We start from the raw sequence: 23,813 nt of genomic DNA on the forward strand, positions 1-23,813 counted from the left end.
TTCTATTTTGCAAGTGTTTGGAATCACAGCAGTTTTTTCCTATATTAGGCCTCAGTAGTGCCACCTTTTCTTTTTTTCTTTTTCTACATATTACCTTGAATCTTATCCCATTGCAATAAATAGGCTGAGGCCTCGTGTTTGGGAAATGCAGCTTTTTTGCTGCAGATTTTATTGTGTTTTTTTGAGCCAGAGTCAAGAATGGTTACAAAAGGAATGGGAAATATATAGAAAGTTTTGTATTTCTACCTTCTGCTCAATCCACTCCTGGTTTTGGCTCCAAAAAGAACAGAATCTGCAGAAAAACAAAAAAAGCTGCATTTCCACAATGTGGGGCCTCAGCGATAATAAAGATTATCTGTAACATGTTTTCCAGTACACTGAGGTTCCATAGAAGTCTAAGGGTGCATTCACACTGAGTAAACGCTAGCTTATTCTGAACGTAAAACACGTTCAGAATAAGCGGCGTCTAAAGCAGCTCCATTCATCTCTATGGGAGCCGGCATACGAGCGCTCCCCATAGAAATGAATGGGCTGCTTCTTTCACTCCGAGCAGTCCCATTGAAGTGAAAGGGAAGTTCCGGTGTATACGGCTAGCTCTGCTCATGCCGAGCCGTACACGCCGGCACTTCCCATTCACTTCAATGGGACTGCTCGCAGTGAAAGAAGCAGCCCATTCATTTCTATGGGGAGCGCTCATATGCCGGCTCCCATAGAAATGAATGGAGCTGCTTTAGACGCCGCTTATTCTGAACGTGTTTTACGTTCAGAATAAGCTAGCGTTTACTCAGTGTGAATGCGCCCTAAAGCTGAAATCCCATGTTGAAGAAGAGCTGCTTTTTTGCTGCAGATTTTGCTGCGGTTTTTTGAGCAAAGGCCAAGAGTGAATTTTACAGCAGGGAAAAGTATATGAACTTCCTATATACTTCCCATTCCTATTGAAGCCAATATTGACTTTGGTTCAAAAAACACAGCAAAATCTGTAACAAAAAAGCAGCTTTTCCATAATGCAGGACCTCAGCCTAAAGGTGCCACATTATGACTTCATACACTGTCGCAGGATATACTGGGCGCTAAATGAGACACTTTATCTAGTTTTTCCTTTATCAAGTAATTGTATGACTTTATGAGCAAATCCCTCAGTATTTAACCCACACATCTATACAATCTATACAACAGGTGACAAAATATCCCATTTATGACAATGCCACAAAATACAAAATATACAGAATTTTCAAAAAGAATATATTGCTCCATCTTACTGGCTCTGAGTATGTAGATGTCCTAAGCTTACCTCAGTTCACAATAAATACATATTGATTTGACACTTCCTTTGTCCCATGTTCTTTTATTCCATAACAAGATGAATTATATATAGTTGTAATTTTTCCAGCATTTGATGCTGTTCCAATGTTACACTACATCATTGTTGCCATCTACATTTGACTCTTCTTCTTCTTCTACTACTATGTCAAAGTATGGTTTTGATTTTGCCGGATGATAGAATGATCTTGCTTTCATTTGTTTCTTGGGCTTTATTGGCCAATGTACCCCTTTGACTCTGCTCCTTGAGCTTTGGGTTTCCTGCTGCTTTATTATATGTGATGAAGGTTTTGCTACTGCACCACCCGGACTAAGAAAGATGTCAGCTTGTTCTTCAAATACAGAATCATCGCCATCATCTTCAGTGAAGGGATCTATATGAAAACCATAGACATTAAGGCCCGACTAAATTTAAAAATGTACATATATATTGTATCCTGTTAAACGTCTTTTGTAGAAATTGCCCAATTTGCTATGGGCAGTGTCTGGTATTGCAGTCCACTCACCTTCACTTGAATGGTGCTGAATTGTAATACAATGCTAACCTATAGAAAATCTTTCTAGAAAATAAAGCGTTTTTTACAGTAATTATTTTTAAGTGCATTTTTTATACATAACAGGAAACCCTATGATATCCTCTAGGTCCCTGTTCACATATAGATGCTCAAACTCAGTTGTTAATTTTGTTTCAAACTCTGTCTCAACGCGTTTCCCTCTCTAGAAAAAGAGTTGATCAGGAGACCTAATACTCAAATCTGAATGTTACTTCACAGATAAATAGATAACCTGCCTCTTTAAATCAATGTTATGGCAGCGCAGCCTTTCCAAGCCTATGTATATGAAATGTATAAAAAGCACATTTTTTAAGCAACATATAAAGCACCCAGGTCAACTGACAAATACTCAATAGGGGATAATTGTTTCATCCCCTATTTTCATTTCACGATGTAAAAATAGTCACACATTTTTGTTCAAAAATTTAATTTTTCACCTCTTTTAGGGAGCCTTCACACGGAGTAAACGCGTGTGTATTTTTGCAAAATACGCCGTTAAAAATACGCCTGTAAAATGTTATTGAAGTCAATGGGAGTCTTATTTTTACACGTGTATTTTTACACGTGTATTTTGCAAAAATACATGCGCGTTTACTCCGTGTGAAGGCTCCCTAATACACTGTTCAGCACACATTCTATCTGAAAAATTGGCAGTGCATGGGAGGGAGAGAAAGGACTGGGGATGATGGCACCCGTGGCCTGACAAAGTTACTAGAATTTATAGCTCATACCTACACTAGATCCTGGATTTGAGTTTCTGGCGCACAGATGAAGAATAGTGTAGTACCATATTAGCCAGAATAAAGCATGCATTATTTGATACTTTTGTGTCAAGAAGGCAAAAGAGTTGTATGTGTGATACCTTTACTGGCTAACGAGAAAAACTACATTTACAAGCTTGCTAAGTAAATATGAATAACTTTCCACATTAATAACTGAGAACACAGGAATAACATTGGCAAGACGCTACATAAAGGCAATTAGATTCATGAGGTGATAAGTTAGTGAGATAAGGTAGGGTAATACATCTGAAGTTATAGGGTAAAGAGTTGGTTGTAGTCATCTGGAGTACCAATGGCTATCACTGGTGGTAACTGGTGGCTTGATCATTAAGGCTAAGTCCTCACGTAGCGACACAGCCAAAAAAACACGGTGGAAACGCATTGCAGTTTTTCCTGCAGCGCTTTTCACAGAAAGTCAGTATTCCTCTGCGGACTTTATGTTTCCATTATATCTATACAGAAAACACCAGCATTTCTGTAGGTATAATTGTCATTCTATGACTGGCAAAAACACAAGTGTTTTTTAAACTGCAGCATTATTTTCTGCAATGTGTGGATGGGATTAGCCAAATCACAGTGTTTCCCTGTCGTCCTCAACAGCGGCACAATGTGGGGTATTTCTGCCCCTGTGTGCTGGTAGGACAGGCGGATATTTAATTAGCCAATAAGATGCGTGGCAGGCCCTATAAGAGGGCACAAGAACCTCCCCTCTGCGTGTTTTTTTCTGTCCTGTGTGGACAGAGGACAGGTGTGAGGACTTGTGTCCTCTTACAGGGCTCAGCTGTTGAGCTTGATGTTTTTGTCAAAATCACCCTCTTCCTATGGAGAGGGTGCTGGTTAGCCTGCGTTGGCTTTTCCCCCTGAATCCTCCTTCTCCTCCCCCGCTCCCTCCCCTCTCCTCCTTACCCTTTCAGCGTCTGTTGAGCGCTGATCCTCAGAGCCGCACCACGCCACTCCGTCCGTGGTTACGGCGGGTCCGTGCGGCAGCCGGAACTCCTCTGTATGGCTGCATTCGCGGCGGCCGCACTTTGCTTGCGCTCACTTCCGGTTTTGACCGGAAGTTCGCGGCGCGGGTTAGAGGTCAGGCCGGCCGGCGGCACGGCCAGCTAAACTATCCTTCACTTCACTTCAGGCTCCACTCCCAGTGTTCGGAGCCCTAGCGGAGGAGAGGGTGAGTGTTCCCCTGGCTTGGGGATTGCTGGGGAGGGGAGATAGTAGCCTTTATTAACCCCTGTTTTGGGGTAGTGGATGGGAGCGGTTAGCTCCTCCCATTTCCGGCCGGCCAGGTTAAAGGTCAGGCCGGCCGTGTCACTTGTACCTTCCTGCTGCATCTGGAAGGCTGTGCTATTATTGTGAGTCTGTTATTGGTCTCACTGGCATTGCGTTTGCGTTTGTTAACCTGAGTCTGGTTATTATCTGTCACCTTTACTCATCCGGTCTTCTGAACCTGGTAAGATCTACCCTTTTTTTAAAAAAAAAAAAAAAAAAAAAAGTGCAATGGTATGATGCATGGTGACAGTTTGCATGGTTTATTATCTCTTTATTGCAGGATATGTCATCCTCTACTACCCCTCCTGGGGATGGTAGGAGGAAATCCTCTGCCAAGAGGAAACACCTTTCCTGTTTTAATTGCGACACACCGCTCCCTGATGGTAGGTAGCGGCTTAAGGGGTTGGTCCCTTTCATGTGTTGTGGTCCTATAACTTGCCTATTATTTTTAGGCTATGAATGGGCCCGTTGTCGCGGGTGTAGAGGTCCTCCACCTGAGGAGCCCTCTCCCAGAGATATGATGGCCTGGGTCAAGGAGATGGTGAGTTTGGGCATCGCTTGGGTAAATAGGTTTTCCCTTGCTTGTTTTCTCCTTTTGTTTTGCAGGATGATTCCCTCAAAGGAATTCATGCCACCTTGTCTCAGCTTACCAAAAGACCATGCCCTGAGCACCGTTCCTCCTCCCTGCCACCTTTGGAATTGCTGCGGGTGGCAGAGGATGATTCTTCTGAGGACGACTCAGTAATTTCCGGCAGACCTGTGTTCCACTATGAACAAACAGGCAGGCTGCTGAAGTCCATCCGGTCTACAGTGGGCCGAGATGTTGACGGGGAAGCCTCCACGTCTGCCTCTGGGGGACATATTGCCTTCCATGCGGACGCCACGCTGTCCGACCTTATGGCGCAGCAGTGGAAACAGCCAGAGAAGGGACACACTCTCTCCAGGATTTTCAAGACTTTGTTTCCTGTTGACACTGCCCAGTGGGATTCCTGGGGGCCTCCCCCGAAGGTGGATTTGGCCGTTGCCAAGCTGTCCCGCAGAACCCTGGTGCCCCTAGAAGATGGTTCCAATCTTCAAGACCCTCTGGATCGCAGGGCGGACTCTGCTCTAAAGAAGATCTACTCCGCTTCCTCTGCACAAGCCTCTGTGGCCATAGCCTCCTCCACGGTTGGCGACTTTCTGCGCAACCGTTTAGCCGCCTTGGAGCGGGATATAGATGCGGGCGTGGATAGAGACGAAATTCTGTCCTCTATGAAGAGAGTTCATAGGGCCGCAGATTATCTGGCGGAAGCTTCCCGCCATCAATTGAAGATCTCCGCCAAATCTATGGCGTTATCCACCGCTGCCCGTAGACCCCTGTGGCTAAAGCCTTGGCGTGCAGATTTTGCATCTAAGGCAGCTCTCTGCGCTCTCCCCTTTGAACCGGGAAGAGTGTTTGGCCAAAGTTTGGATGCCATTATGGAGGGTTTAGCTGAAGGTAGGGGAAGGTCCCTACCTCAAGCATCCAGGGGCAGACGTGCTCCCTCTAGAGGCAGAGGTTCTTCCTCTAATTATAGACGCCCGGCTCAGCAGCGGCGTTCTAGATACCGCCCTAGGGGTGCCGGACGTGGCGCTCCCAAGGAGGATGCCAAGAGGAAGCCTGAGTTTTGACGTGGGGCAGCTCCCTGTGGCCCCTCTTCCTGTGGGAGGACGTCTCGCCTCCTTTTTCACAGCATGGTCCACCCACATTCAAGACCCTTGGGTGTTGAAGATTATACAGCACGGGTATCATATCGATTTTCACCTTCCTCCTCCAGATCAGTTCGTCATCACCCGAATCCTTTCACCTTCTCAGCAGTCCAGTCTGGAAGCCTCGGTCGCCGATTATGTTACCAAGGGCGCCCTGGAGAAGGTACCAACCTCAGATCACGGTCTGGGAGTTTACTCCCCCGTCTTTCTGGTCCCCAAAGTCACCGGGGGCTGGAGAATGATAATAGACCTGAGGTACCTCAACCAGTTTATCAGAAAGAGGTCATTTCGAATGGAGACCGTGGATTCCGTAGCTGTTTTTCTTCAACCAGGAGAGGTGATGGTTACCCTCGACTTGAAGGACGCTTATCTACATGTCCCTATTGCTCCTTCCCACAGGAAGTTCCTCAGGATTGCCATTTCCATGGCAGGCCACAGGGAGCACTATCAGTTCACAGCTCTGCCTTTCGGCATCACATCCGCCCCACTGGTATTCACCAAGGTGATCGCTCCGGTCGCTGCGACCCTCAGACTTCAGGGTCTTTTCATCGTCCCTTATCTAGACGACTGGCTATTGAAAGCTCAGTCCCCTGCTGCCCTCCTCCAGCAGCTCAATCTTGCCATCAACTTCCTACAAGAATTAGGATGGATTATCAATTGGGAGAAGTCCGAAGTCGTTCCATCCACCCGAAGGAAATTCCTCGGTTTTTTAGTGGATTCAGAAGCGATGCAGATCTTCCTCTCCGGTCCGAGAAAAGAAAGGATCCAAGCCAGTGCACGATTCCTATTGCGCACTCGGCAGGTAACTATCCGCACCGCCATGAGAGTTCTGGGCCTAATGTCATCCTCGGCCAGGGCGGTCCCTTGGGCTTTATGGCATTTGCGTCCCCTACAGATGGAAGTGTTGAGAACCTGGAACAGGTCTCCACGGGGACTGCACAAGAAGATCTGCCTTTCTCCCGCTACCCGTCTTTCCCTCAGATGGTGGATACGCCTGAAAGACGGAAGGTCCACGGTCCCGACAGTGTGGACGCTGTTGACAACAGATGCATCCCAGTGGGGATGGGGAGCCCATAGTCAAGACAAAACTACAAGGACGATGGAGATGTCCGGAGCTGGGGTCATCCAATCTCAAGGAACTCAGAGCAGTGTACCTGGCCCTAGTACACTTTGCCCCGGAATTGAAAGGCAAGTGAGTCAAGATCCGGTCAGACAATACGACGGTGGTTGTTTATATAAACAAACAAGGGGGCACCAGGTCACCAACCTTGCTGAGAGAGACGAATCTCATTTTCACCTGGGCAGAGAAGAATCTGGTCCAGTTGTCCGCTGTTCACATAAAGGGCTCCCTGAACATAGTAGCGGATCAGCTGAGTCGGGGTATTACCGTATCAGGAGAATGGTCTCTCAATCCAGACGTATTTCAACAGATCGTCCAGAGATGGGGTCTCCCGGAGGTCGATCTTATGGCTACCCGACTCAACGCCAAGGTAGGGACCTTCTGCTCCCTGTACCAGGAGGACAATCCTTTGGCAGTGGATGCCCTGTCCATCCCTTGGAGGTTCAGGCTGTTTTACATTTTCCCTCCAATTCCAATCATACCGAAGGTATTGATAAAAATAAGACAGGACCAAGCCTCGGGAATAGCCATAATCCCGTTCTGGCCAAAAAGGGCTTGGTTTGCTCAGCTCATACAAATGAGTCAGGGCATATATTGGAGGCTTCCCCCACTCCCAGACCTGGTAACCCAAGGAGAGCTGAGATGCCAGGATCTGAGGAGACTCAACCTGACAGCCTGGAGGTTGACCAGTCCCTATTGAGAAATAGAGGACTGTCACAAGCCGTCTTGAAGACCCTATCCAGCGCCAGAGCAGATTCGACTAACAAGAACTACCGTCGAATAAGTAACATCTTTAATGCCTGGTGTCTGCAGCATCAAGTGGACTCCACCGATCCCCCTACGGAGGCGATCCTGGACTTCCTTCAAGACGGACTAGACAGAGGTCTCGCTGTGGCCACACTCAAAGTACACGTTGCGGCCCTGTCCGCCTATCTGGGGAGGCGTTTGTCTCAAGATTCCTTAGTGAGCACCTTTATTAAAGGGGCAACTAGGCTGAGACCGGTGGTAAACACCCCTGTCCACCAATGGGACCTTATTCCGGTCCTAAACGCTCTATGTGTTCATCCATTTGAACCTTTGGAGGAAAGCTCCCTCAAGTCATTAACCGGCAAGATGGCGCTACTATTGGCAGTAACAACTGCCAAACGGGTTGGTGAACTGCAAGCCTTGTCCGCTGAGGAGCCATATACCACCTTTTTCTCTGACCATGTGCAGCTTAGGTTCCTCCCGGGTTTTCGTCCCAAGGTTCCATCCGCTGTAAACAGAAACCAGATAATCTCCCTTCCGGTATTTTTTCCTTTCCCTTCTTCTGCTGAAGAAGAGAGATGGCACAAACTGGACGTGGTCAGATGCCTACAGATTTACTTACAGCGCACTCGCCCTTTTAGGCGAACTGAAAACTTGTTGGTCAGCTACTCGGGGAGAAACAAGGGCGCCAAAGCCGCTAAAGCCACAATATCCCGGTGGGTGACCGAGACTATTAAGATCGCCTATACCACCCAAGGTTTGTCGGCTCCAGCATTTCTTCATGCCCACTCAACCAGGGCAGTGTCCACCTCTCAGGCTGAGAAGAGTGCCTTGCCGGTGGATCAAATCTGTGCAGCGGCCTCCTGGGCGTCGGAATCTACCTTCATCCGGCATTATCGCCTGAAGGACCAAGTGGCAGGTTCCACTGCTTTTGCCCATACCGTTTTAAGTTCGGTTATGGGTTAATCCCACCCATCCTGGGGACCTGCTTGCTATATCCCCACATTGTGCCGCTGTTGAGGACGACAGGGAACGAGTGATTATGAAGATAATCTTGTTTCCCTAAGTCCTAACAGCGGCACAAGATTTCCCACCCTGGGAATCATATCTTATGTCTAAAAGCTGTATATAAATATTATGGAGGTACTTTTGTATTTACACGCAGAGGGGAGGTTCTTGTGCCCTCTTATAGGGCCTGCCACGCATCTTATTGGCTAATTAAATATCCGCCTGTCCTACCAGCACACAGGGGCAGAAATACCCCACATTGTGCCGCTGTTAGGACTTAGGGAAACAAGATTATCTTCATAATCACTCGTTATGCTACATGGGGCCCAGGCCTAAAGAGGTATACCATCACACATTACATCCTATACACAGATTGACTGGACCTGACTAAAGTGGGACCCCCATCAATCACGAGGACTGGGTTGTTGTTTTTCCCCAGTTTGAATCCTTCTCTGTATTGGTCCAGACCACCATTATAACTAGTTTTCAGCACATCTGTGCACACAAGCTTCCCATCATTCCAATCCCCTGTCAATACCACCTTTTTCTATCAGTCCCTCCACAGAATCCTTATTTGATTATATGCTGCTGGTCAACTGTTAATTTTGCCTTATATAGGTCAACGTTTGTCTTTCTGTCAGAGGAAGTCTGTGTATTATAAATTTTCTCACTTCGGTAACCAGAGGGCAGGGGTAATAGATTTATGATACACAGACTGCTAGCCATCAGAAATCAAAAAAGGAGATCAGATAAGTTTAACCAGCCCTAGTGTGTTGTGGATGACATTTGGGTCAGTGCAGCGACCCCAGTGACCCCTATAGTTGCGCCACTGTCTGGTAGCACCTCTTTTCACATGGTTTTCACTTAGTTTTTTTCCCAAAATACCTCTGTATTCTCCTAGTTTTATGTATAGAGAAGTGTTACCTTGGAGGGATTCTTGCGCAAAGCATTCCCCTGGCTTATTGTAGTTATGAGGCAGTGATAAATAGCGAACATTTTGCATTTCCGTCTGTTAAGAAAAGTATAGATTATAAAATTGCTATTTTTCTTAAATAATGTTTTTATACCATATGTCAAAAGAACATTACACTACACTTTGTCTATAAAACACAATAAATCAATAAAGATATTTGGAAGACTGTAACAGAGATTCCAGGTTATCTACAGTATGTCTGCAATATCATGCATGACAAATGCACCATTATGGAGTGTAGATTACATATGGACTAGTCTATTATCAGATAGAAACTTCCAGCATGCTCTGATGCCAGCTTTCAAACATGTTGGTAGAGCCAAATATATAACATCACCAATCAATCTTATTATCAATAGTCTAGGCACACGTGTGAATGATTTGTGATGGTCATGACAATTGGATGTGCAATATATTGTATTTGCAGGGAATTTGAGCAAGCCTGATGGTCTACAAACTATCCAGAACTTTTATTTAAAAATGAAACTGACCCTTATATACTCAAGTATAAGCCGAATTTTTCAGCACAGTTTTTGTGCTGAAAAAGCCCCCCTCGGCTTATACTGGAGTCAGCAAAAAAAATAAAAATTATTTTTAAAAAATAATTTTTTTATAGGGGGGGGGGGGGGGGGCTTTGACCAGCCACAATATCAATGTATAGAATCTCCTATAAAATTGTGCAAAAAAAAAGAAAAGATTAAAAAATAAATAATAAAGGTTCTAAATCACTCCTTTCCCTAGAATACATACAAAAGTAGAAAATTACTGTGAAATACGAATACATTAGGTATCCCTGTGTCTGAAAGTGCCCGGTCTACTGAACATAGGGTATCTGCAGTGCTCCTGTTCCGTCGGGAAGGGGTTAATAGGAGCACTGCAGATACCCTATATTCAGCCAGGCTGAATTCCAAGTGGGGGAAGAAAAAACAGTCCTTAAGCTCAGGGAAGGGGCAGACAGACAACCAAAACACCCCCTCCCCTTCCCCAGCACCCAGCAACTACTGCACTCAAATACTCTGACCATTTTAATTTTTGAAATTTTCCTGTAGCTGCTGCATTTCCCCCCTAGGCTTATACTCGAGTCAATGAGTTTTCACAGTTTTTTGTGGTAAAATTAGGGGGGTCAGCTTATATTCGGGTCGGCTTATAGTCGAGTATATACGGTATACACATGTAAATATATTACAAATAAAACTCACTAGTACCCAATTTTATCATTTACCTGTCTTGCCCATGGGAGGCTGCTTCCTTTTCTGATATCTGAGAAACGACGAAACAGAATCTCCCTATTTTGCCTTTCATTGTCCTCTTTTGGTAAATTGTACTTGACATAAGAAGATGTCTAGAATAAAGGGGGGAACTGAATAAGTCATTTATGTAAATATATTGTACCTTAATTTGTTACTTGATATAAAACCTTTTGACATAGTATTGTTGTCTAATCATCTTAGACATTCATTGCACAAAGCAGCTACATCTACATTGTTTGTCACTTCTCTTTATGCATCATATACACAGGTATATTACGCCTCTATGCAACCTCTGAATTGTATGGCTCTATAGCACAATAGCACCATATATTATATAGCAACCTACTTAACCATACTGGTATGTTGCACCAGATGTAGTATTGTAGGGTTATTCTTCCTTCCAGACTCTGCGTTTAGGTGAAAGTACTAGTGATTCTTTAATATAGCTCCCTATGAATCGCCATGAACTGGCTATGAGTCTGTAGTAGGGGGTTGCAGGAACTCCTTGCACATGGTTCAACACTGTAGGGGATTGTAGGGTTATAGGTTGGACTTGATGGACTCATGTCTTTATCCAACCTCATCTACTATGTAACTATGTAACTTATACATGAGGCAGTGGTTTGAACCTTGTAAAAAAAATTGTAAGAGTCGTATCTTACCCTTTGGCGCACACGGTATAAACTATTCGTTAATATATCCTTTAACTGTACAACGTCTTCTGATGAAAGTGTTCTTGCAAGTTTTCCTTTTTCATAGGTTCTAGAAATGATGAAAAAATACAAGTATTATTTTCTTTGGGGACTCCATCCCCTTTCCGTTTAAAATACACAGAGAGAAAAGTTCTGCAAGCAAGACTTTTCTCTTTGCCAATTTCGGGCGGAAACCGGGAAGACCCTATTATAGTCTATGGAGTAACCACTTTTTAAGCGGATAGGGATTCCCAATAACAGAAACCCTAATACTAGGGTGAACCGAGCGTATGTCAGAGCAGGCAATGGCATACAGAGAAACCACATTATTATTATAAATGCAGAAGAAGACGCCACTTAGCTCACCAGACCAAGTACAGATATAAATGAAGTCGTTCTATATTATAGGCACAGTGCTCGAGGAAAGAAAAACTATCAGGACTCAGACACTCAGCAATCTGAAGAAATATATATTGGTCCAGCGCATTTCACAAGCGACTGGCTGACAACTGACATCTCCAAAACCACAGATCCTGCTTCCAGCATGCAATGGTTAATGTATACCTGTGATAGGATGGACACCCCAGGTGAATCAATGTGGGGTTTACTATAAAGAAAATTCTGATCCATAGAGGTCTCACCAATGGTCCATAATATTAAACCTGAAGAAATATGTACTGGGCCAACATAATGAATATTGACTTAAAACATGTCTTTATTTTAATGAATTCAAAATTAATGTACAGCCTTAAAACAAACTTCCTATTATTTCCTACTGGGAGTTCATGCCTTAGTCATTGATGCTGTGACTAAGGACTGAATTACCAATCACACTTTTCCATTGTTCGTGGTTGCAAAACATGATCTTCAAGAACTGCCTGTTTCCTTACTGCCTACAATATCCATGTGCCATGTAACAGGATAACCAATGTCATTCAACTGAGGATCGGATTTACACAAGGGATTCTTTTTTCAGGGACACATTATCATGTCTTAAAGGGGTTGTCCAGAATTACAGAATCATGACTGAGCCATAGGTTAAGTCTGGTATTGCAACACAGCCCCCATTGAAGAGAATTGAACTGAGCTACAATAACATATGCAACCTATGGACAGGTGTGATATTGTTTTTAGAAGAAAGCAGCTACTTTTTTATTATCTTACTCAGAATGCAGGATATAGTGTATTGTAAGTTGAGAACTAGTGGTGCTTTCCCAGGAGATGAAGAAGGTCTGGTGATGAGGAAGGTCTCGCTGCCTTTATTGTAGGGGGGGATGGGGGGAATCCCATCTTTATCCATCTCACAAATTGAAATGGTGAGAATAGTATATAGGATCAGGGGCATCGCTATATAGAGTGTAGAGGTAGCAGTCCCTCTGCCCTATAAAATATTCTTTATGAAACATGGTAGGTAGGGACCACATTACAGATTTTGCATTGGGGCCTTGGAGCTTCAAATTAGGATCACGGTTTTATCAAATTCAACACCAGACTGGGCAAAGTATTGGTGGTAAACCCAATGTTAGAACTTGGAAGTATTTTTATACTGTGTTGTAAACCCAATATTACAGTTAATAAGTAATTCTTTTTTCACTGTGTCTCAGTGTCTGTTTGTATATCTCTGTTTTGGTGGATTCATTGCATAACTAAAAATACCACTTACTGTAAAGACGTCTGTGAACTGTCTCTGTTCTTCCCAAACCTTGTCATCTCAATGGCTTGTTTAATTTCAAGCTTCTTATGGAGATCAACAATACTCGACTTAGGCTGGTTTTCACGAATAAGAGCTTTACGCAGAAACTTGTGGTCAACTTTTTTAAACCTAAAACAGAAACTGAATTTATTTCTATTTCCTTTCATTGAAAATCTGTTTGCACCTTGCAAAAAATTAAGTCATAGTGTTTAAAAAATGAAGATAAGTCACTTATAATATCTAATTCGGCCCTTCTATGCATCTGCATTGTGCCCAATAAAGCCATGGTGAGTATGCCTCATATACCTGATGTGCAGAGTATGACACACTGTGTACTGACCTCAATTTCACCACAATTTCGGCTCTTCTACCAGTGCAATATACTGTAACTTAATTTTTACACGTTCTGGGGACAAGCAGCGGTAACTTACATGAGTTGCCTTTAAGAGTCACTTATGGTTTTCACTGCACTAAACATCTCTGTACTGTATACCCAAAATAATGAATATTGTCCTTAGACATATATATTTATTCAGTGAATCAAATGTGAATTAATAACACAGCTAGATAAAGTCTCCTCAAACAAAAAGGATCCTTCTTTATAAACGTACTTACTTTTCCCTCATTTTATAGTGTCCCCAATGGCCACATATATCTGTAATTCCTGCTTTCAGATGATCCATTAACTGAGAAATAATGAGAATGTTGGTAGAAACACATTAATAACATATCTCTCTTCTGAAAGATCTTTCTTCTGCCTGCTTCAAAAAGCCTTTTACCAAATACCCTAACAGTGAATTCTGAGGGGTAAATGAGGTTCAAAAGCCCCATGTGTTAGGAGTAGGGCTGGAGCCTCCGCAGCGGTCTACAGAGTTTGCCGTCCCTCTCCTCTCTGCCGCTCCCAGTCCCTGTCTTCTGGTTCTAGGGATGAAGGCCGGAACCTCTGCGGTGGTGTGGGAAGAGGGGGGTTGCCGGTCTCCTCCTGAGCCGGACCAAGCACTTCCGGGGTTTTGTAGTCAGCCGGAGCCTATTTCTTTCTTTTTTTTTTTTTTTAAATTCTCAATTTTATTGAAATTTTTAACATTTTACACCATGAAATTCACAGTATGATGAATAAGAATGAGCTTTTATCTATTTACTCAATAGAGAATATCATCATAACCTAGAGAATAGTCATCAAAGTAACAAGAATAAATGTGCGGTTCATACTGTATCAACAATGAAATAGTAGAATAAAAACATTTGTGAAAACAGAAAGGCACCGTAGGTACTGGGGGGAAGATAAACAGGGGGTGGGGGTGCGGCTCATGCTAGCTATTCAGTTGTTTTGGTAGTAAGCTCTTCTTGCCTGGTTTTGCCTCCATTTCTGACCCCTACTTGCCTTCTGACTCTGCCTTTTGCCTCCTGATTGTGTACTGTACCTACTCCTGTTGATGACCCTGGTTTGCCTTTAGACCTCTGCTCCCTGAACCTGACTTTGTACTGCTCTGCTCTTCTGTTACAGACTAAGCCTGCCTGATCTTTCCTCTGGATTACCCTCTGTATTGCGCTGCCCTCACATTGACGACCTGGATTGGACGACTACGCTTTGGTACCCTGCTGCCATCTACTGATAACTGCCTGCCTCTGCCTTCTGGTTCCTTGGTCCTGTTACTCAACTCTGAAGACCTGCTGGTAAGAGTTCCCAGTTTCTGATTCTGCTGTGGTTTGTCATGCGCTGTGTGTCCAGCTTTCCCGGACCCATACCGCTCTGCTCAGCAGTAGCCACCAAGTCCATCTGGTGGCTCTGGTGAACATCTCTGTGGAGTTGGTGCGGCCCAGAGTGTGCTGGTGTTACGGTTCTGTGTTTTTATATAAAAAATTATGTTTTTCTTTACTACTACAGAACCGCCGGCACTGCAGGGAGGTCCACAGACCCAGATGGGCGGCCGTGTGCCAGTACCAGGCAGCAGTATGTCTGAACAGGGAGTAATGTGAATGCACCAGTTCACTTCACTGGATGAATGCGTCAAGGCTGCAGCAGTGTGAACGGGCTGCGACAAGGTTGTACCAGTTGTACCAGTTAACTTCACTGGGCAACCGTGTTACACAATGGAGATTTACTCCAGTTAACGTCACTGGGTAAATAGCTTTTTGCAGCTTCAGTGTTTAACAGACTGCAATCGAGTTTTACACCAGTTCACTGCACTGGGTAAATAGTTTCGGTGCAGCTTCAGGTGGACCAGCTGCAACAAGACTGCCAGGGGTTAACGTCACCCCTAACAGCAACACAAATGGCTCCGCACAGCTTGGAGCTATAACACACACAGACAATGACAGCTAGCCTAGCTAAAGAGACCAAGCCTGCTGCCAGTCCACCGGCTGGTACAGAGTCCACTGCACCGAACCGTAGTGTGGAGCTGCCAGTTCCTTCAGGACTTATAGGTCTTGCTACCGGTACCGGATGGAAGCTAAGGTAACCCCACACAGCGGCCTAACCTAGCTACCTGCCCAACTACTGAAGCAGCCTGGAGCTACTGTCATACCTTCCTGTCTATAGTGTTTCTTAGATAAAGTGTGAGCACCGGGCGGGCGTCGCCTCACACCTTATAAAGGAAAGTCCCCGCCCAACAGGGGGCGGTGACCATGACCTCTTCGGTCATGCTCAGTAGGGCCACGATGGGACTTAGTTTCTGAGCGACTTTGAAATGCCTGAGCATGCTCAGTAGGGCAAGATCTGGACTTATGCTCCAGTCGTCTCACCGTTCGACGTCGAGGGCGAGAGTTGGGTTGGCCCGCAGGTGGCGCTGTGCGCCTGAAGGCAAACCTGCAGGAACCCATCCTAACAGCTGGATGCTCAGCGCAGTGTTTGCCATTTTGATCAGTGTGTCTAGTACTGGTTCTCACTATTGGCTCAGTACTGCATCTGCTATGCAAAACAATGCTTATTGAAAGCATACAAAAGCTTAATGCAGCATCTCTTGCTGTGGAGGTGGTGGATGTGTGTGGTACACACATTTATCAAATAGCCAGACAAGTGGTTTCAGTAACTGTATTTCTTGTACAGATTATAATCTAGGGATCTTTTTACGAGGATTTATAATACACATTGATGTACTGGTGCACACAATAATACAAAAAGTACTCACACAAAACATCTGCAACAGTTAACAAGACATTCCTGAAGAAGATAGAGGTGTCCAGGGGTGAACCTGGGCTTTCTGCCGCCTGAAGCGGACGTCAGAAAGCCCCCCCCTACCGGAGGAGGGGGCGGTATTGAGGGGGCGGAGTCGCAAGAAAGGGACAGCGCCAAGAGGAAGGGGCAGGGCCGAGTGGCAGGGGGCGGGGACAAACGGAAAGGGGCTGGGCCGAGCGGAGCGAGCGGCGTTCGCAGGCAGAGAGCAGGCAGGGAAGGGACTTGCTCTCTGCCTGAGTGTGAGGGGCGGCCGCTGGAGCAGCGCTGCGTCCAGCAGGGCCGCCCCAATACACCGCTCACTTCCCGTGTCGGGCTGCTTGTCCTGGACTGGCTTAGGTCAGCAAAAATGCCTTCCTCCCGAGGCCCTGGCATAGCGCCGCCTGAAGCGGTCGCTTCAGGTCGCTTCATGGGAGGTGCGGCACTGGAGGTGTCGCTAGAAAGTTCTCTCGCAGCATTGGGGACGCCCTCAGTGCTGTTGAGCGCTGGGACCCGCCTCCAGTGCTGCGAGAGAACTCATTTGCATACTGACGAAAACTGGGATTTCTACTGAATGGCGGAGTGGAGAAGACATCTAAAGGTAGGAGAAGAATAGCCTTTCTTAAGGCTATTCCGACGTGTCAACCAGAAGAAAAAGTGTTTTAAAGGTAGAATCCCATTAAAATATCATAAGTACCCTAAATTATTTTCTATATTCCATCTAAAGGGGTTATCCTTTCAAATATTCATGGCGTTTCCTTAGAATATAAAGATGTCTGTATATTTCTATGTTAGAGTCTCCTCGGCATTTCATGACTCTTATTAATGTTCTAACCGTGCACCTGGTGCGTTATATGGTCACAAAATAACTCAGTGACTTCTCATATCTTTACAGGATACATTATTCCATATATAGATATTAAAACATATAATTTTAATATACTTACTCGCGTATGAACTTCTTGGTTAATTGTTTCTTCTCGGGATATTGTTTTTACATTTAGGAATCTGACTAAAGGTCCAATTGTTATTCCCTGAAATAAATATACCGTTCACTTTTCAAGATTTATATGTTATATAAATAGAGAGAGAGAGAGATTTGTGTGTGTATATATATATATATATATATATATATATATATATATATATATATATATTTATAGAAATATTTATATAGTAGACGGCTAAATAGATAGATATCAGTCTTACCATGATAAACACTGTGAAATATATAACTACAATTGTAGATGTGATAAACATTTTCTTTCTTGGAAATAATAGAACTGGCAGCAAAAACACAAGTGAAAAGCTACTGGCACCACGTAATCCGCTGTAGGCAATAATGAGCTGGTCTTTATAAGAGAATGGATATGTCCGGAAATGGTTTATAATGAAGAACAAAAGAAAAACACCTACATTGTAGAGAAGAGAGAAAAAAGTTCATACAAATGTATTACATATATTATTACATATTTTGACTACATATGGTATCTTTTTTTTAATGTTTTGAATAATTTAGTCTTTCTACCATGCAGCAGAAATAATCCAGATTAAGCAGGATAGTAATGAATATGCAAATTCTCCATATTTTTGGAGCCCAGAGAATCCATCAGTTAGCTGGTGTATTAACCATTCTCTCGATACTGTGTTTTATGCAGTAGCTTGAGGTTAGAGCTATATGGCAACTTTGGCTAAAAGTCTTTTCACATGACCGAAGATCGTGTCATCACCCTTCTTCACCTACAGTAATGCAGGTGAATATGGTTGTGTTGCAACCCTGAGGTTATTGTCAGTGTGAGTCTAAGTCACAAAGTGGTGAATCAGTGCTCAATCTATTTGCAACTGCAACTCTTACAGTTGCAGCAGCCTCAAAGCCCATTCACCTACATGATCTTTGATCAAGCAAATGAAGATGTGGGCAAAATCATTGTGTAAACCCAGTCTAAGGCTAAGTCCCCCCATAGCGTGTCACAACCAAAAAGTGCTCCAGGAAAAACTGCAGCAGAAATATATTGTGGTTTTTACTGCAGCTCTTTTCACAGAAAGCATGCAGAGTTTTCCTCTACAGACTTTCTACTTCAAATATACCTATAAGGAAACTGCTAGTGTTTCCATAGGTATAACTGGCATGCTGCAATTTCCAAAAACGGAAGGGTCTTGGAAATCGCAGCATTTCCGCTGCGGGTGTTTATCTGCAGTGTGTGGATGGGATTTGCACTGTCGGCTTTCTAGTGGTATATAAAACCACATATGCATGGGGACATGAAAGGTCCTCTTTAAAGGATTAAAGAGCTGCTATTGGTGGTAGTTAGTAGTCCTCTTTGGTAGTCTTCTTTATCTATCATTGGGAAAACTCATTTTTAACTAAGCACATATTTGCATAGCCTTTAGAAAGGCTATTCCAGACATACCTTTTTGTTTAGTAATCCTCTCAGCCATTTTTGAATTAGCCCGCTTTTATTGATATGATAATTATCTACCTCAGAGCACCAGAAGTTCATTAAGCACTGTGTGATATGTGTACATAGGGGGAGGTGAGAGCAGGGAGGCTGCTGCTGCTGCTGATGATGACTCATCAGCCTCCCTGCTCTCACCTTCCCCTGTGTACACATATCACACAGTGCTTAATGAACTTCCGGTGCTCTGAGGTAGATAAAAATGAGTTTTCCCAATGATAGAATCCCTATAAAGACAGAATCCAGTTAACTTTAACTTTAAATTGAAGCATTGTTAAAATGTGTTTGTAGTATGTTGTTAATAATCATGTTTATGGAATCTGTCATGAAGTGTAATGAATAAATAAAGTTTTTTGTATAATTTTTTGACACAAATGCAACATTTTCAAATATCTTACTTACTCAGTGCTCGCCAAATGAGACAGAAGAGTAATGTGAAGCTAACAAAAGCCCAATTCCATTCATGGTTTTTTCCCACGGTAGAGACACCCATGAAGATAAATATCAGGGTCTCGCTGACGCTGCTCAACATCTTCATGAAGTATTTTATGGTGATACTTGAATTCTTTGAGATGTTTTCTTCAATATACTTTTTCATGGTCATTGCACAGGCCGTCATACTGTTGATCATAAAAAACTAATAAATTCATGTGTATCTGTGGAAAATTCATGGGACCATCGTCTACATATTGACATATTGATTATATAGCTACAGTTAGCGCCAGAAATATTTGGACAGTGACACAATTTTCGCGAGTTGGGCTCTGCATGCCACCACATTGGTTTTGAAATGAAACCTCTACAACAGAATTCAAGTGCAGATTGTAACGTTTAATTTGAAGGGTTGAACAAAAATATCTGATAGAAAATGTAGGAATTGTACACATTTCTTTACAAACACTCCACATTTTAGGAGCTCAAAAGTAATTGGACAAATAAACATAACCCAAACAAAATATTTTTATTTTCAATATTTTGTTGTGAATCCTTTGGAGGCAATCACTGCCTTAAGTCTGGAACCCATGGACATCACCAAACGCTGGGTTTCCTCCTTCTTAATGCTTTGCCAGGCCTTTACAGCCACAGCCTTCAGGTCTTGCTTGTTTGTGGGTCTTTCTGTCTTAAGTCTGGATTTGAGCAAGTGAAATGCATGCTCAATTGGGTTAAGATCTGGTGATTGACTTGGCCATTGCAGAATGTTCCACTTTTTTGCACTCATGAACTCCTGGGTAGCTTTGGCTGTATGCTTGGGGTCATTGTCCATCTGTACTATGAAGCGCCGTCCGATCAACTTGGCAGCATTTGGCTGAATCTGGGCTGAAAGTATATCCCGGTACACTTCAGAATTCATCCGGCTACTCTTGTCTGCTGTTATGTCATCAATAAACACAAGTGACCCAGTGCCATTGAAAGCCATGCATGCCCATGCCATCACGTTGCCTCCACCATGTTTTACAGAGGATGTGGTGTGCCTTGGATCATGTGCCGTTCCCTTTCTTCTCCAAACTTTTTTCTTCCCATCATTCTGGTACAGGTTGATCTTTGTCTCATCTGTCCATAGAATACTTTTCCAGAACTGAGCTGGCTTCTTGAGGTGTTTTTCAGCAAATTTAACTCTGGCCTGTCTATTTTTAGAATTGATGAATGGTTTGCATCTAGATGTGAACCCTTTGTATTTACTTTCATGGAGTCTTCTCTTTACTGTTGACTTAGAGACAGATACACCTACTTCACTGAGAGTGTTCTGGACTTCAGTTGATGTTGTGAACGGGTTCTTCTTGACCAAAGAAAGTATGCGGCGATCATCCACCACTGTTGTCATCCGTGGACGCCCAGGCCTTTTTGAGTTCCCAAGCTCACCAGTCAATTCCTTTTTTCTTAGAATGTACCCGACTGTTGATTTTGCTACTCCAAGCATGTCTGCTATCTCTCTGATGGATTTTTTCAGCCTCAGGATGTTCTGCTTCACCTCAATTGAGAGTTCCTTTGACCGCATGTTGTCTGGTCACAGCAACAGCTTCCAAATGCAAAACCACACACCTGGAATCAACCCCAGACCTTTTAACTACTTCATTGATTACAGGTTTACGAGGGAGATGCCTTCAGAGTTAATTACAGCCCTTAGAGTCCATTGTCCAATTACTTTTGGTCCCTTGAAAAAGAGGAGGCTATGCATTACAGAGCTATGATTCCTAAACTCTTTCTCCGATTTGGATGTGGAAACTCTCATATTGCAGCTGGGAGTGTGCACTTTCAGCCCATATTATATATATAATTGTATTTCTGAACATGTTTTAGTAAACAGCTAAAATAACAAAACTTGTGTCACTGTCCAAATATTTCTGGCCCTAACTGTATATACATGCCCACTGTTAAACATAGACTTATCAAATGTTACTATGAGATTGTTCCATATTCACAGATAGCACTAAGAGGACACCTGCCCAGGGTGCAGAGACTAATCCACTATTAGGACTACAGAAACAGAAAACTGCACCTCCCAGTATAAAGATATATACCATGCATACTTGCTATATAGGGCTTCATATTATACTTAATATAGTGGAACTGTGGGAGTGACGATTTGCTACGTAACAAACATCACTCTATACTACTCACGCCAGGATTCCAGAGAGGTAGAATGCTTCCGCAGATAGGTAGGACAAGTAACTGAACATGAAAACAAGAAGAGGCTCAATAGAAGTGATGTTCCTGGTGAACCGAGTGATGAAAGCTGATAGGAATCCAAAAATAATACCAAAAAACACTCCTCCAATTCCAACCATAAAAAAACGCCCTATACCAGCAAGAACGTCCACTGCTTCAATATCTTCATAGGTGTTCATTTGTACAAATGAAATAAAAATGTTATAAAGTACCTGAAGGACAAAAATAGAATATTAGTGATGTGTAAATCTGATCAAAAACTGCATTGGTATATAAAACAAAAAACATGTGTGTGAAACCAGCCTTATTTTAGCATTCAGGGAAACCTGACGCTTATATAAATTCTATAGCACAGACACTGGGATGACTGTTCTCATTACTGACAGTAAAGTGACAGATTTATTCACTATATTCCTATCACTGAGCGCTCAGGATCTCATTTACACATTGCAGTTTTACAGGTTTTTCATTTTGCCAAACGTAGGAATTTCCAGTTTGTCCCCAGATGATATAGATCTAGTTTTGATATGATCCACATCTGATTTTGGCTTATTAAAATCATGTTAAAACAGCAATGTGTGAATAAGGCCTAACCTTTATTGTGATGGAATCATCACCATACTTTTTTTTTTCCTTTTTAATGTAGATTGTGAGCCCCATATAGGGCCCACAACATACATTTTTTTCCTATCAGTATGTCTTTGGAGTAAAGGGCAGAAATCCACGCAAATACAGGGAGAACATACAGACTCATTGCAGATGTTGTCCTTGGCAGGATTTGAACCCAAGACTCCAGAGCTACATGGCTGCAGTGCTAACCATTGAGCCACCATGGGGTTAAAAATGTTCACTACACCCCTGGATAAATTCCTTCAGGCAATATATGCATCAGAGAATCAAGGGTTCAGTTTCCAAAATTGGTTCACATGTCAAGAGATTCCACTCTACTGGCATTTCAAGCTCTCTGTAAAAATTGGCTGCATTCCAAAAAACAAACCGTTTAAATCTGTGCTCCAAAAACCAAATAGTACTCCTTCCCTTCTGTGCCCATAAACTGATTATTGGGCACACAACAGGGAACAGATGTGGAAAGAGTGCTATGTGGTTTTCAGAATGCACATCTAGATGTTTGCTATTTGGGTGCCATGTCATGTTTGAAAAGCCCCTGAGGTCCTAATAAAGTGGAATATCCTAGGGAGTGACACCATTTTGAAAACTGCACCCCTCAAAGAATTTATCAAGGGGTGCAGTGAGCATTAGTATCCCAGACATGATTGCACAGCAGATGGTGAAATGGAATATGTAAATTGTGGGACCCTGGCCTAAGGCCGTTATTGGATACAATAAATGCCCTTCTTTAATATAATTATTTCACAAGTTATGGGTACTAGATTTTTGATGATGGGATATTGATCCAGGGCGATTCGTGAATGGCAATACTGAATGTGAAAATGGCCTATTCAAGGAATGTAGAAAAATACATACCATTATATATTAAAATCACACTGCAGATTTTAACTGGTTAAATAAAATAAAGAATTGCTCCATTCCTAATTATGCTATTTAGTGATCACCATCAATATTATGTTAATGTTACTGTGTTCTTTCTAACCTTACAGCAATACCAAATATGTTATTTACTATGTTTTGTGATGGTCAGTTAATACAATTAACAGAGGGGAAACTCCATCTATTGAAAGTTTTTTTCATTAGGTCTGTCCCAGATCTTGCACCTTGTATATGAAAGGCATGTACTATGATAGTTGAGCCACAGCCTTATTTCTTATCAGTGGAAGAATTGGCCATGGCCAAGGCTTCAATTGTATTTTCGAGGATATTGGCATATAGCAATATATCTCTATATGCTAATATCATGCATGCATAAAAATTATATTTTTCATATATACAATATATTAACGTAAAGATATATATATATCAATATACAGCCTTTTATGCACAACCTCAAGAGTTTGAGACTGGGGCAGACCTATTGAAAATTTAAATAGAATAAATCCATACATAGAGGTGGGGTCCCCAGCAAAACTCCGCACTAGTAATCACTGTACTGAGCAAAGTGACAAGCCTTGTATAAGGGTAAGTTCACACAGGGTTTTTTGATCAGGATTTTTAGGCCGTATCCGCCTCAAAATACTGACCAAAAAGACTGCTCCCATTGAAATCAATGGGAGCCGATCAGTTCTTTTTTCCAGGAGCCGTTTATTCCAGCTCCTAGAAAAAGAAGCGAGGTGCTCATTCTTTAGGCGGATTCACCTCGCAATTTGGCCTGAAGACACTCCCTCCTCCCAACTAGATCCATTTATTGGGCTTAGTCCCGAGTGGAGTGCGCGACTGGATGCTGGTGCAGTGCCCGTATTCTGGTCCGGAACCTGAGGCGGCCTCTGC

At 43.1% G+C, this 23,813-nt stretch overlaps 1 protein-coding gene across 1 annotated transcript in view; it reads right to left on the reverse strand.

Moving 5' to 3' along the window:
• Positions 1-997: 997 nt before the first annotated feature.
• The window catches only part of SLC9A4 (solute carrier family 9 member A4), a 40,572-nt gene continuing 17,756 nt past the window's right edge, over positions 998-23,813 (reverse strand). The window contains exons 3-12 of the mRNA XM_075265158.1: positions 21,363-21,622; positions 19,146-19,363; positions 17,497-17,699; positions 17,235-17,321; positions 13,752-13,822; positions 13,107-13,265; positions 11,414-11,513; positions 10,724-10,843; positions 9,453-9,537; positions 998-1,694 (exon numbers count right to left, since the gene is read on the reverse strand). Of these exons, the coding sequence (XP_075121259.1) occupies positions 1,411-1,694; positions 9,453-9,537; positions 10,724-10,843; positions 11,414-11,513; positions 13,107-13,265; positions 13,752-13,822; positions 17,235-17,321; positions 17,497-17,699; positions 19,146-19,363; positions 21,363-21,622 (1,587 nt within the window). The 3' untranslated portion in view covers positions 998-1,410. The remainder of the gene's footprint in view (positions 1,695-9,452; positions 9,538-10,723; positions 10,844-11,413; positions 11,514-13,106; positions 13,266-13,751; positions 13,823-17,234; positions 17,322-17,496; positions 17,700-19,145; positions 19,364-21,362; positions 21,623-23,813) is intronic.

This window comes from Leptodactylus fuscus, chromosome 2, assembly GCF_031893055.1.
Source record: "Leptodactylus fuscus isolate aLepFus1 chromosome 2, aLepFus1.hap2, whole genome shotgun sequence".
NCBI lineage: Eukaryota > Metazoa > Chordata > Amphibia > Anura > Leptodactylidae > Leptodactylus > Leptodactylus fuscus.